Source organism: Hemibagrus wyckioides, linkage group LG22 (genome assembly GCF_019097595.1).
Source record: "Hemibagrus wyckioides isolate EC202008001 linkage group LG22, SWU_Hwy_1.0, whole genome shotgun sequence".
Taxonomy (NCBI): Eukaryota; Metazoa; Chordata; class Actinopteri; order Siluriformes; family Bagridae; genus Hemibagrus; species Hemibagrus wyckioides.
The window spans coordinates 18,780,618-18,795,165 of record NC_080731.1 but is presented as its reverse complement, the minus strand read 5'-3'; the positions used below and the strand labels follow the sequence as shown (position 1 = coordinate 18,795,165).

Genomic DNA, 14,548 nt, shown 5'->3' with positions numbered 1-14,548 from the left:
TTGGTACTGGCTTCTGTCCCAGCTTTATAGGGTGGCTGGATCATCAGGAAAGCCTGGGTTGGAGTACAGAATGGACCAACCTGAAGAAGTAAACACAAAACACAGGACAGGACACACAACCTGTACCTCATGGGTTCAATCGAGCATCTGTGGGATGTGCTGGACAAACAAGTCTGATCCATTGAGGCCCCACCTCACAACTTACAGGACTTGGTGCCAGATAATGTTATGGCTGACTGGTGTACAATCAGTCCGTTACACTTAGCAGCTACCGTACAGGACACCGTTATATGTTATTAACAATCTACATTTTAAGATTACAGGGTGAAGAGGTGAAGAAGGTACAGGGGTTTAAGTACTTGGGGTCAACAGTCCAGAGTAATGGAGATTGTGGAAAAGAGGTAAAGAAGCAAGTGCAGGCAGGTTGGAATGGGTGGAGAAAGGTGTCAGGAATCCATCTAAATATTTCATCTGGAAGAAAATGTTTGATATGAATGATAAATATCAGAAAATACCTACTGTTTACAAAATGCACTTTGTTACTAGGTTTTAGAGTATTTTTTTAGGGTATTGCACTACAGACACATTTGTTTACCTCCATTTTATTTAAAAAAAAATATTCTTCATACCAGTTTAGTGTGTTTTTTACTCTTTTATTAAATTATTAGAATATATTGAACTTGGTCAGCAGTTTGGTCGTGTAATTTGTAGTTATCTACACAATGGTGCTTAAACCCCATGTAGAATATCTCTCTGAAATCATGAAACAAATTCTGTATAAATATTAAGCTTTATATATTAAATAAATTAGGGACATAAAAAGCAATGTGAGTCAGTTAACACTCAATCTCACAGCAATTCAACAAAGTAATATCGACTGTGTGACCTTAGCAAACACTTGACATATCTTGGTTATACTGGAAATATCTGGGTTCTCAAGTGGAAAATAAAAGAGCACTTCTCCATTCTGATGTGTGTTTTACTGACAATGTTACAGCAAGATGAACATCGTGGAAAGAAGTTAATTTTTCCCCTTTAAAGTAGTTCATATTGAATATACTGCTTTTTACCAGTACATTTTCAGATGGTACTTTACTAGCTAATTAGACGTACATTAGTTTGATTAAAATGATGGATAATGCAATATTTCCATTCAGCCAGCAGGGGGCGCTTCTGGGCCACATTTGCTCTGTATAAAGATGGAAAACGATTAGAGCAGATAAAAAATATTAAACTCTCTCTATGTGTGTGTGTGTGTGTGTGTGTGAGAGATAGAGAGAGATAACAGTATTGGAATCTCTCTTTTTTTTATTTGGTTTTACAAAATAAAACAGAACATTAGTAAAAAAAAAAAGAGTTCTAGATAAGATAAGGGGGGAAAAGAATAGAATAGAAGCTCACCTTCGAGTATATCTGTAATGACAAAATGACAAATCAACAGACCATCACCCCCACTACACCAAACACGATATTAGCACTCATCCAATATGAGAAAGTCCTCCATATTTTCCCCAAATGTATCAGACAAACCCCTTAATGAGAGTCTAATCTTTTCCAATTCGACAATAATACATATATAGAGAGAGATCTGCAGGAGACTGTTGACACCTATCACACTCTGGGGTAACATCGCTATACATAGATAGCCATGATTTTGTGTAATACATATGATGTACAAATATTAAATTGGATAAGGCCGTGTCTTGCACAAACAGAGGAGTTACGTATGTGCTCCAAAACCTCTGGCCAAACCTCTTCCATTTTTTCCTGCTCAAGACCCCCCTCCCATAGGGCCTTCATGGGATTTAGGGAATCATTACGTATTAGACTGAGCTGATTATAAATGTATGAGATTGATCCTTTCAGAGTTGGAATCAGTGTCAAAAAGCCATCTTGCAGAGTGTCTTTTGGTAACTGAGGGAACGTGGGGGAAAGTAAATCATATAGAACTACAAACCTGCAAGTATCTAAAAATAATGTTGCCTAGGAAGTGAATATTTATCCAATAATTGCTGAAATGATACAAAACTGTGATCTATATATATGTATATATATATATATATATATAGGTCTTTCAAAATTCGACCATGAAGAGACGTCTGTATATACTTGCACAGCTCTGTAATATGTATGGTCTATATACCGTTGTTCTGCTAAACTGTTTATTGTGTTCTGTTTCTTGTTCTGTTTGTCATCCTGTAGCTGAGTGTCTACTAAAGGCATGGGAAAGAGCCAGGAAGGTACTGCTGAAAAAGTCACTGAAGGGGCAATATCTATACTACCTTATTATAAGCTTATTAGTCTTTTATACTCATACTCCCAGCAGTCTTTCATCACTTTGTTAACTGGATGGTTGTCCATGTACCTTTTTAGGTTCGTCTAGTAGCTCAATTTTAGCTTTAACCTTCTAATTTCTAATGGCATTTCCCCCATTTTGACCTGTATCGCATTTATAGGAGACAATCTTATTGCTCCACAACATATTCTGAGTGCTTGTGACTGTAGTGCCTCCACCTCTGCAAGATGTGTTTTGGCTGCTGATCTTTACTCCATGCTCCCATAGTCTATGGCTGCTCTTATCAGTGCACAGTAAATTCTTTTGAGTGACACCCGGCATGCCCCCCATTCCTCTCCTGCCAAACATCTCAGCACATTTATTGCTTTCTTACATTTGTCTACTAGTTTCTGAATATGCACTCTGAAATTCAGTTTTGAGTCCATCCACATTCCCAGGAATTTGACTACTGGCACTCGTTCCAACTTTTCTCCATACATTTTAATATTCACTGGTGGATTTGTTTTGCTTTTTGTGAAGCAGATCACCTGGGTTTTTGCCACTGAAAAGCGGAAACCCCATTCATGAGCCCAGTTTCCTACTTTGCTGACAGCAGTCTGCAAACATTTCTCCATATGTCCTACATTCCACCCCCTTTTCCACAGCGCTCCATCACCTCCATATAGCGAGCTTCCTATTTCTATGCCTATCTGAGAGAAAATGTCATTAATCTTTAAACTGAACAAGACAGGACTGCTGACACTTCTCTGGGGCGTTCCATTATCTACTATATAAGTCCGAGAGAATGCAGATCCTACTGTTACTTGTATAGTTCTTTTAAACAACATGATTCTTGATCCTTTCTTGATCCAGTTGTACATCGTACCTTTTATTCCCATTCTGTCCAATTTTATTTTATCCTTCCCTCCACATCATGTCATAGGCCTTTTCAATGTCAAATAATACTCCAACTAGTACTTCCCTGTTTACCTGAGCCTTACTTATATCATTCTCCAGACAGAGCACGGAATCCATAGTGTTCCGCCCTTTCCGGAAACCACTTTGACATGCAGAAAAAAGGTTTTCTTTTCTCAATATCATGTACAGTACCAGTCTGTTCATTACCATACATTCCATCAGCTTGCACAGATTTGATGTTAATGTGATGGTTTGTATATATGACGTTACACAGCGCTCGGTCTGCGGCGGAACGTGAGTAATCATGTGCCATTCAGCTACGTACTCAACACACACACTCTCTCTCTCTCTCTCTCTCTCTCTCTCTCACACACACACAGCAACAATACAAGGAACTTTTTAAACACTTACAGACCACACTTACAGACAAAACAAACTGTCCAGTCTTCCTCTGCCCAGTCTTCCTCTGCCCAGTCTTCCTCTGTCCAGTCTTCCTCTGTCCAGTCTTCCTCTGTCCAGTCTTCCTCTGCCCAGTCTTCCTCTGTCCAGTCTTCCTCTGCCCAGTCTTCCTCTGTCCAGTCTTCCTCTGCCCAGTCTTCCTCTGTCCGACAAAAGGAATTACAGGACAGTTTTAAGGGAGGCGAACCCTATCCAGGTACACAGAGCAGAGTAATTAATTAATTTATTAACTCTCTCTCTCTCTCTCTCTCTTTCTCTCTCTCTTGTTACCATTAAGTGAATAAGAATAAATATAAAAGTGTGTGTGTGTGTGTGTGTGTGTGTGCGTAAGTTTGCGTGTGCTTGCACTTCTGTGTGTATGGGGTATGTACTAGTAATCCTTACGTTATAGAGACACAAGTAAAATAATACCAATAAATTCTGAACTTCTGGGGATAGAATAAACAGTTTGTACAGTATAAATATAATTATGTGTTTCAAATGTCCCCTTAATGTTAGGAATACCAGTATGTGTGTATATGTGTATCTACTGGGTGGGTGTGTGTGTGTGTGTATTTTGTGTAATTGGTTATTAATGGCCAGTGTGTGTTTGTAATTTGCCTTTACATGTAATGAACTTTATTCTAAAAATTAACATTATATTGAAAAATCACATTCACATTTAAAATAATACGTGGTTTCAGTGTCGTTATCGTTAAAATTGTAACAAAAAGTATCGTTATCATATCGTGTTAAAAGTTGTGTTATCACCCATCCCTAGTATCTATTTCAGGAGCACTTCCGGAATCTACGCCGCTTCCTACCATCCGTGCTCCAGTCGCATTCCAGCTGCCATCGTTTGACTGTTGGGGACATTTTATAGGCGGAGTCACAGATTCACGCCCACCACGTCACAACACGTGCAGACAGCTGTACTCAAAGACGCCAGACATTTGTAGTAAAGAATAAAGATGGAGAGATGCAGCACTTTACTGAAAGCATTTCGAGTCCTCTTTAATGCTCCTCTGTCATCAACAGGTAGGAATTCAGATTCAGACTGATAAATATTATTTTAGTATTTTAATATTTACAGTTCAAATTAAGCGTAATAAATATCTCATCTTCATTTCAGATTAGAATTTGAATGAGAAGCACTTTTAAAAAGGTCAGTATTATTTTAGTTAATCAATCAGAGCAATAATCATTGAGTTTCTGAAGGCTGAGTTTTGAATAGTTTGACTTTCTACAATATTAAAGTAACAACACCGAGAAGAGGAAGAAGGTTATGAATAAAGAACGTCCTTGTTTTCTCTTTACATTGAAATTTACTGAACTCATCTCCGTTGTCAATTCTTTTAACTCCTTCTTCAGTTCACCGGTAAACAAATACATACTTATTGCTTTTTTGGCAATTCCGACACTTTGTGGTGTTCTCTCAACACTCTCACAACACCAGTACATAGTTTGCGTTAAAGCCACGCCCAGATAGACAGACATGGGGTTGTACAACTCAGTCACTGGGTGAGTTTCTGCTGAGTGCCTCAAATAACAGAACAAACACACGGTGTCTCGAACTCAGTGTAACCTTTTATTCTTTTTCCATCATCCTGTTCACGTCTTCATTCACTCACATATAAGAACTCCCTCTAGAGGCTCACTCAGACCACCACAGTTTCTCACTATTTCCTGTGTGTGTGTGAGAGAGACAGGGGGTAAAGAGAGAGGGGGAGATGGGGAGGATGGTGTCCAGCGACACTGCCTGTATATGTTGCTATTACACAATTCCATGAGATATAACACGATAGCAAAAGTGAACAAATGAGCTTTTAAAAGTTTTTGCATGTCAGAAAGTCAGAGAAGGTTTTCATGTGTCTCCATGTGTGTAATTTCACTGAATAACTCATAAATGCTCATTAATTGCCTCCATTTCATAAAAACAAATATTCTGCATACCAGTGAAGTGTGTGTTTTTTAATCTTTTATTAAATTAGTACAATCTATTGAACTTGGGCAGCGGTTTGGTTGTGTAATTTCATTGGTAGTATATTTGAGCGTTTAATGTCCATTTTAGAATGAATCAATTTAGCCTCCCGGTCGATTATATTGATAGAGTCTGTGCAGAGAAAGTTCTTCACACCTGAACAGTAAAATGAATTCATTTTTATCCTGAGCTTTATCAGACTGCTATATATTATCAAAGCATTTTAATATTTACAAGTCAAAGCATAATAAATGTCTTATCCTCGTTTTAGTTTAGAATTTGAATTAGAAATTACAATGACACACTTTATGTGGTGTTATCTCAACGTTGTCACAGCACCAGTACATTATATCCTATGACACATACGCGTTAAAAGTCTATATAACTGTGGTTTCCAGAAGAGCTGCTGGTTTAACCACACAAGAACGAGAAATTACTCAGACATCACTTGCTACTGACACACAGGATAAAACTGCGCGCTCCTTTAGACTGGCAGACACTCAAAGACGACGGACATTGTTTTATAGATAATAAAAATGGAGCGGTGCAGCGCTTTAATACTATTATTTCTAATCCTATTTTTTTGCTCCTCTGTCATCGACAGGTAGGCTTTCTCTGTAAATCATCTTAACTAAACTTTATTGATTTACTATATATTTTAGAATTTTAATATTTACAGTTCAAAGTGTAATAAATGTCTCATCCTCGTTTTAGATTAGAATTTGAATGAAAAATTACAATGACAAATTTTTATGTCAGTATTCTTTTAGTTAAGGGCAATAATCATTGAGTTTCTGAAGACTGAGTTTTGAATAGTTTGACTTTCTACAATATTAAAGTAACAACACCGAGAAGAGGCAGGAAGGATGAATAAAGAATGTCCTCTCCTTGTTTTCTCTTCTTCTCTCCTCTGTTCACATAAGCCACAGAAAGCTAAATTAATACAGGATATAAAAACGTGGGGAAAATAGAATATAGACAAAAAGTACCAAACGTCATATTTCATTAAAACGTTTAAAAGTTGCCCAAAATAACTTATATTCTACATTTTTATGAGCTGTCAACACATTTACCTACATGATAAAAAGACACAGCGCGAGTCAGTGAGCCTGATACAAGTTCACGTTAATGTGAAAGGGAAGGGTTCATTAGGATTGATGCTGGAGTCTTCAATTGGATCTCGTCACCCCTCCCCCATTGCAAAGCGCCATCTACAGGTGTGGCGGTGAACAGCAGAGAAAGCATTTCTCAGTGCGACAAGGAGTAATTTCAGGAAATAAATATAATATATATATTATATATATATAATATATTAATATTAATAATATATATTAATATATATATATTATAAATATAATATAAAGTAAATATAAGATTAATTTCAAATTTGTAGGGCTGCCTGTTATTGTTATTCAGACAAGAAATGTCAAGTTTTTTTCACTGTGAAAAATTAGGCCTATTGTAAATATAAATTAAAATACATTATTACAAAAAAATATAGTAATTTCAGTATTGTAATTACACAGAATTATGGTATCAGTAAAAATAAAAAAAATAATAACCAGTCCGAAATATTTTTATTGTTTTTTTGTTTTTTTTAAAGTACTAAAACATGACATTGATTTGATGTCAATTGAACATCAAACATTTTGGCCTACATATGTAATAAGTTCAGTGTAGGATTAACTTCCTATTTTAAACCAATTACCACTGCCTTCCAAACTTAATTTAAAATAATGTTATACAGCATCTCGATCAAGTCTTGACTAATATTTGACATCAAATTGATATCAGTGTGCCCGCTGGGTGGCTTCTTGCCACAATGTTAAATATGCTGTGAACTTTTTGCTCCAGGCAAAATCAGGAGATCTGAGTGCTCCAAAACATCAAACTTTTCATTTTATAGGTTCAGGCAGACTTCTTGATGACTGGACTAATCTTGTGCATCTCTTAATCTTGTGTTACTCTCTTAATGAGTGACATATTGAAATCTGTAGTGTTTATTTCTGCAGCAAATAAACACATTTGTTTGCAGAAGTTGGTAAGAACTGAACAATTGCTATTTAGGCCCCGATAAATAGTCTTTATATATGTTATTACTAACCAAATTATTGTATTTGCATTTTTAAAGCCATCCATTCACTGCAGTACTTCAGGGCAGTAAACAGGACGTGTAAATATGTCCTTTGCGCTGGTGGATGGACAGCAGATGTATTATAGCTCCAGTAACAACAGCATGATCGTGGCTGAATGGATGAAGATGTTTCCTAGAGCAGATTCCTGGAAAAGAGAGACCCAGCGCATTTCTGGTGAACAACGGTGAGTGCAACGGGACGGTAGTCATTAAGACAGGACACTGGAGACTTCTTTGGCACAGGGATGATGGTGGTGGACTTTAGGCACGTTGGGATGATTGCATTGCTCAGGGAGATGTTTAAGATGTTAGTGAAGATATCCACTAGCTGTTCTGTACATTCTCTGAGCATTCTGCCAGGAATGTTGTCTGGTCCAGCAGCTTTCCGTGGGTTAACTCTGCGTAGAGTTTTCTTCACGTTGGCCATGGTGAGACAGAGCACCTGGTCCTCTAGACGAGGGATGGTCTTCCTCACTGTCACGTCATTTCGTGCCTCGAACCGAGCTTAGAAGCTGTTCAGCTCACCTGGAAGGGAGGCATCACTGTCACAGGCAGGTGGAGCTGGTCTGTATTTGGTGATGGACTGGATGCCTTGCCACATGCACCGAGTGTCGCCGCTACTCAGGACGTGGCCGTGGAGTGTGCACGCTTCGCCTCTCTAATGGCTCGAGACAGTTTGGCCTGTGCTGTTCTTATGGCGTCCTTGTCTCCAGCTCTGAAGGCAGAGTTTCTGGATTTTAGCAGCACACGCACCTTTGCAGTCATCCACGGCTTCTGATTTGATCATGTGGTGATGGACTTGGAGATGGTCACGTCATCGATGCACTTCCCGATGTAGCCGGTCACTGATGCCGTGTACTCCTCCAAGTCTGTAGTGTCATCATTGGTTGCAGCCTCCCTAAACATGTCCCAGCCAGTGCACTCGAAACAGTCCTGAAGAGCAGAGATGGCTTCTGCTGGGCAGGTTTTAACCTGTTTCAGAACCGGTTTAGAGCGTCTGACGAGTGCTCTGTATGCTTCCTTGAAGGCAAACACAGAGCGAATGAGGCGCAGGTTCTCTCTGCATGCCATTCAGGCCCTCAACCGGAACACGTAGAACCTGGAATTTCTGGACTTACCCCACACATGAACACTACACTCTACCTCAGCTGATTGTTGCACACACAAATTGCACTACTTATATACTCTGCACTACTCTGCACACACAATAACCACACTCACTGGACATCTTTGTGTGCATACTGCACTGACACTTTACATACCATGTTATTTATTGTTATTACATTTATCCACATACATGTATATACTATATATTATATATATGTATATACTATATATATATATTATATATATATATATATATATATATACTATATATATATTATTATATTATAGATATTATATTATATTATTATTTATGTTTATACTATATACACACTTTTATATATATATATATATATATATATAAAATGTATATTTTATATACACATATAACTATTGGTGTTTTTCATAATTGATCATGTCTTTAATTTCTACTATGATTTGAGATATGAGTTTTTATTCTTCCTATTTTTCCATATATATTTTTATTACCTATATCCCTATACTTTTCTTGTCCACACACTTTACTTTATATTCTTTTTCAAATGTAGGACAGTCGTAAAAGCATTTAACTACATGTCGTACTGTGTAGGATTTCGTATGTGACAAATAAAAATTTGAATTTGGCTCCGCACAATACACGCCGGGAATGTTTGTGTAAACAAGATCCAGTGTGTTTGCCTCTCTCGTCGCAAAGTCCACATGCTGATGGAATTCGAATGGAGATTTGCATGGTTAAAATCTCTGGCGATAAATGTTTATATTCATGATACCACACTCATCTGAATGACTCAAGAAGAAAAAAAAACGTCACTGTGTTGGAAATGCTTTTGTTCGTTTATAGAAATTTAAGCTCTGATAAGTAAAAACATAGAATTGAAAGAAAGATGTACTTTCCTTTCCCCATGATACAATATGAGAGACAGGAGACAATAATCACATCATGGACTGTCACTGCTACTGTCACATAACTGAAAGGCCATCCAGAGTTACTACTAACCCCCTGCTACCATTTGGCAAATGAACTCTTATCAGTAATAACAGCAAGAAGTTTCATCTGTGTGTGTGTGTGTGTGTGTGCAGGAGATCATACAATGCAGTGGCTTTATGGCTGTGAGACTGCTGATGACGGCACCATCAGAAACTACAACTATTACAGTGTTGATGGAGCAGATTTCCTCTATCTCAATATGAACACTCTCACCTGGACTGCAGCTAACAACGAAGCTGAGATCTTCAGAAATGAGTGGGACACTGAAGGGCGTGAGGCTCAGTTCATGAACCGCTACCTGAAGACAAAGTGTATTCATAGATTATCACCTGAACACGTCACAGAAGAAAGGTAAAGTGTATGATCTGATTTGTTTCTGTAACGAAGCTTGTGTGTTAAGGAAAAATAAATAATTTTGTTATAGATTAAAAATCCAAAAATAAAGTAACTGTATTCAGCCCTCATTACAGATGATACATGTTTATTCAGATTAACCTATGTGTCAATGGCAAGTACATTCACTTGGAGGCATGGATCAATTGAACTGTGGTCATCCTATCGATCTGGACACATTTTAGACAAAGCAGCAGGCTATCTTTATATATGAACAGACAAGAGGGATGAAATTGCGTAAATTGTCCTAGGTTGTGTCAAATATACATTTTCATTTATTTATTGATTAAGTATTTGAAGAGTAAAGACAGGTGAACAGAAGAACCTGTAGCATTGGCCAGTTAAAGACATTCACACTAAAACCTCTGAAGCTGAAAGGTCATGCATACATTTGGCAAAAATGTCACATTAACAGTAATCATAAAATACAAGCTTCCATAACAACCAGAATATCATTATCAGCTGATCACATGACAAAATCCCACTGTTTTAAAATCTCACAACAAAATTTAGCTGCATGCAAGAGCACCTATTCTAGTGTCATTTTTAAATGACTAAATTTTACAGAGTGATCTGATATTTATCTGTTTATCTGATATTTATCTATTTAATTCTGTGTGTCTCTGCAGTTCCTCCTACAGCATCAGTGTTCCAGAAACACTCGCCTTCTCCAGAGGTGGTGTGTCACGCTACAGGTTTCTTCCCCAAGGAGGTGATGATCTCCTGGAGGAAGGATGGAGAGGACGTGAACGAGGACGTGGAGCTCAGAGAGACGTTACCCAACCAGGATGGAAGCTTCCAGAAGAGAAGCATTCTGAAAGTCCCAGCTGAGGATCTGCAGAAACACACCTACACCTGCGTGATTCAGCACAGCAGCTTGAAGGAGGAGTTAGTGCTAGAAGTACCAAAAGGTCCTGATCAACTCCACATACAGTATAAACAATAAATCTGATTTCCTGATGCAGCAGATAATAAAGACTCTGTTCTGATTTAACAGGTGGAGGATCAGATGGAGGATCAGGTGGAGGACTGATGGCTATCATCGTTGGTGTTCTCGTGGTTCTCGTGGCTCTTGTGGCTCTCGTTGTCGTTGTTGCTGGCATTATGGTCTGGAAAAAGAAAAACTATGGTGAATATGAGTTCAATCTTCTATCTGTGACTAAGACAGACAACCAAGACGAACCACATCCAACTGTTCTTTTCTGTTTTTTCCCCCTTTTTGTTGTATTTGTACCATATTCGTTCATTAAATATTCTAAAAAACATTGCATATGTACCTCAGTTTTTTATCTGAATTTTACTTTTCAAATAAATTAATACATTTTTTACATTTTCATAAACACCAGCACTAAACACACAGCTTCAGACAGGTTTGAGATGGAGAGACAGACTGAAAGGTGTTAGAAGCTGCTGTGTGACTGATCCAGGCAAGTAAATCATGTTACTACACAATGATACACACAACAAACTGGTAGCCTGTATCTGGTAGACTCCCATTATTTGTGATGAAGTTATAGCTTGAGTTCTAACAGCTAACACACTTAGAGTAGAGTAACACACTTATCTAGCACAGTTTATATACAAAATGGTGATTCAGAATAAGAAACATCAGTAATGACATCTGTTTTTTACTGACTGTACAACTGGCAGGTGTTGGACTGGGAAATGAATTCTAGTCTATCTGACCACCACATGTAGGCCTTTCCTAGGCCTTTCATACATGATATACCAGAATGGGACTGTGTCGGGACATAGGTCTATTTAATGTGTAATTTCAATATAAAACAGTAGAGAATCAAGCTGATTTATTTAAAGATCTTGCCCTAACACTGTAAAGAAAGCACAAACCTGCTGAGTAAAAGTTTGATACTCAGATAGTTGAAGACATTAAATCACTTAACAAAGCTAGTGGCTTAATGCACAAACTTTTTTTTTTTAACTTATTTTAAACTTTACTTATTTCATTCGAGCTCATGAGCAATATAGGGCAGAGTGTGCACTGAATAGCAGTTATTGGATATAAGTTTTGATAACTTTACTTATCATGAGCAATATAGGGCAGAGTGTGCACTGAATAGCAGTTATTGGATATAATTTTGTGTTGAAAACGTGTACAGCTCATTACAGGCCGAACACAAAACATGCCTCATAGAGCATACTTCTATTACTTTAAAAACTGTAATCACACAGTGACACCTAGTGGTCATTCCAGGAAGTACTTTATACAGTAATACAAACTATCTGGTTTAACATAGCATTGACATGATTTTTTAAGTAAGCAGGAGAATGCCTATTTCTTCCTGAATGTCTCAGTTCATTGGTCTGGCTGATCTCTTGCTTAACAACTGTCAGCCCTGGTTCCCAAACTTCAACAGGTACAGATATTTCCTTATCTGCAACTGCTTTGGGATTTGGGATGAGTGAAGGTATTATTCAGCATTTACACTGATCTGGGACATCATATCAGGTTAGCACTGCACCTGTTACCTCTTCTGCAGCTCAAAGTCACATTTGATCCACATGTTTTTTACAATCTGTCCAGCAGTTGTGTATGAAAGTGGTCCTGTGAAAGTTTCGACTATGTCAGGGATCCATAGCACAGTTTCTCCCCGGGTAGAAGATTGAGATATCTTACTGTTTGATTCATTTTCTATTGCTGAACTGTTGTCTTGCTGTCTGGAAGGAGCAAGTCCAAAGTGGATCTCAACATCCTTGACGTTAAGATTTAAGCAGGTGACACACTGTGGCATGAAGGGTTATTCTGTAGTTAAACAGGATTCTTGCTACTCTGGTCTCAGTAGTGTCATCTTTTTTATTCTCTCCTTGTAGGCCTAAGCAGCACGTTCTGCTAGCCCATTTGTGGAAGGATGGTAAGGTGCTGACATGTTTAATGCCATTTTTCTTTAAAATATCTTTGTAAAATCTCTCCTAGTCTACCTGACCACCACATGTAGGCCCTTGCTAGGCCTTTCATGCATGATTCAAGATTCAAGAAGCTTTATTGTCATTTCGACCACATATAGCTGATGCAGTACATAGTAAAATGAAACAACGTTTCTCCAGGACCTGGTGCTACAGAAACATACAACATATAGTTTAAACACAAAAACAACACAGAGATAGGGCAGAAGATTGTCCAAGCCACATAAAGTGTAAAGTGTGCAGCTAGGTGCAAACAAAGCAACGACAACACAGTGCAAAAACAATAAGTACAAAAAGACAACACAAAAACAGGACACTTAGCGCCAAAAAAAGAAAAAGAACACGTGCAGTGAAATGTAAATGAAATGAAATAAAATGAAATGATGTACAACTTTGAGAAACTGTAGGAAAAAAACATCCAACTAATAACATATATGATTGTAACATTATATATATATATATATATAGCGGCCTGACAAACATTGTGCAAAAATACAGTAGCGGTTGAGGTGCAAATAGAAATAAACATAAATATAAATATAGCAAGAGATGAAATAAACTCAAGGGTTGAGGTAGTGCAATAAGTAATGAACAATATAAATTATATGTGTGTGTGTGTCCACACAGGTGAGAAAGGAGTGTGTGTGTGTGTGTGTGTGTGAGAGAGAGAGAGTTTTGTACAGTTCAGTCCTGAGTGTGTGTGTGTGTGTGTGTGTAAGAGAGAGAGAGAGTTTTGTACAGTTCAGTCCTGAGTGTGTGTGTGTGTGTGTAAGAGAGAGAGAGAGTTTTGTACAGTTCAGTCCTGAGTGTGTGTGTGTGTGTGTGTGTGTAAGAGAGAGAGAGAGTTTTGTACAGTTCAGTCCTGAGTGTGTGTGTGTGTGTGTGTGTAAGAGAGAGAGAGAGTTTTGTACAGTTCAGTCCTGAGTGTTGAGAAGCCTTGAGGAACTGTTACACAGTCTGGTTGTGAGGGCCGGAATGCTCCAGTACCTCTTTCCAGATGGCAGGTGGGTGAAGAGTGTGTGTGAGGGGTGTCTGGGGTGTGTAAGAGTGTGTGTGAGGGTTGTGTAAGAGTGTGTGTGAGGGTTGTGTGGGGTGTGTAAGAGTGTGTGTGAGGGTTGTGTGGGGTGTGTAAGAGTGTGTGTGAGGGGTGTGTGTGGTGTGTAAGAGTGTGTGTGAGGGGTGTGTAAGAGTGTGTGTGAGGGGTGTGTAAGAGTGTGTGTGAGGGTTGTGTGTGGTGTGTAAGAGTGTGTGTGAGGGGTGTGTAAGATTGTGTGTGAGGGGTGTGTAAGAGTGTGTGTGAGGGGTGTGTGGGGTGTGTAAGAGTGTGTGTGAGGGGTGTGTGGGGTGTGTAAGAGTGTGTGTGAGGGGTGTGTGGGGTGTGTAAGAGTGTGTGTG

General features: G+C 38.3%; 1 protein-coding gene across 1 annotated transcript; it reads left to right on the top strand.

The window, feature by feature from the left end:
* The first annotated feature begins 7,611 nt into the window (after window positions 1–7,611).
* On the top strand, window positions 7,612–13,083 carry LOC131343769 (BOLA class I histocompatibility antigen, alpha chain BL3-6-like). Its single transcript, XM_058375700.1, has 5 exons — window positions 7,612–7,931; window positions 9,931–10,189; window positions 10,861–11,142; window positions 11,229–11,504; window positions 13,061–13,083. Exons 3-5 carry the CDS (start codon window positions 10,947–10,949, stop codon window positions 13,081–13,083), a joined length of 495 nt encoding a protein of 164 aa, XP_058231683.1. The 5' UTR covers window positions 7,612–7,931; window positions 9,931–10,189; window positions 10,861–10,946.
* The last annotated feature ends 1,465 nt before the right edge of the window (window positions 13,084–14,548 follow it).

Coding starts and splice junctions, on each gene's coding strand:
- LOC131343769 (XM_058375700.1), top strand. CDS start 10,947: ATGATCTCCTGGAGGAAGGATGGAGAGGACGTGAACGAGGACGTGGAG. Junction 11,143..11,228: donor AGTGCTAGAAGTACCAAAAG/GTCCTGATCAAC, acceptor CTGATTTAACAG/GTGGAGGATCAGATGGAGGA. Junction 11,505..13,060: donor TTCTAAAAAACATTGCATAT/GTACCTCAGTTT, acceptor CTCTCCTTGTAG/GCCTAAGCAGCACGTTCTGC.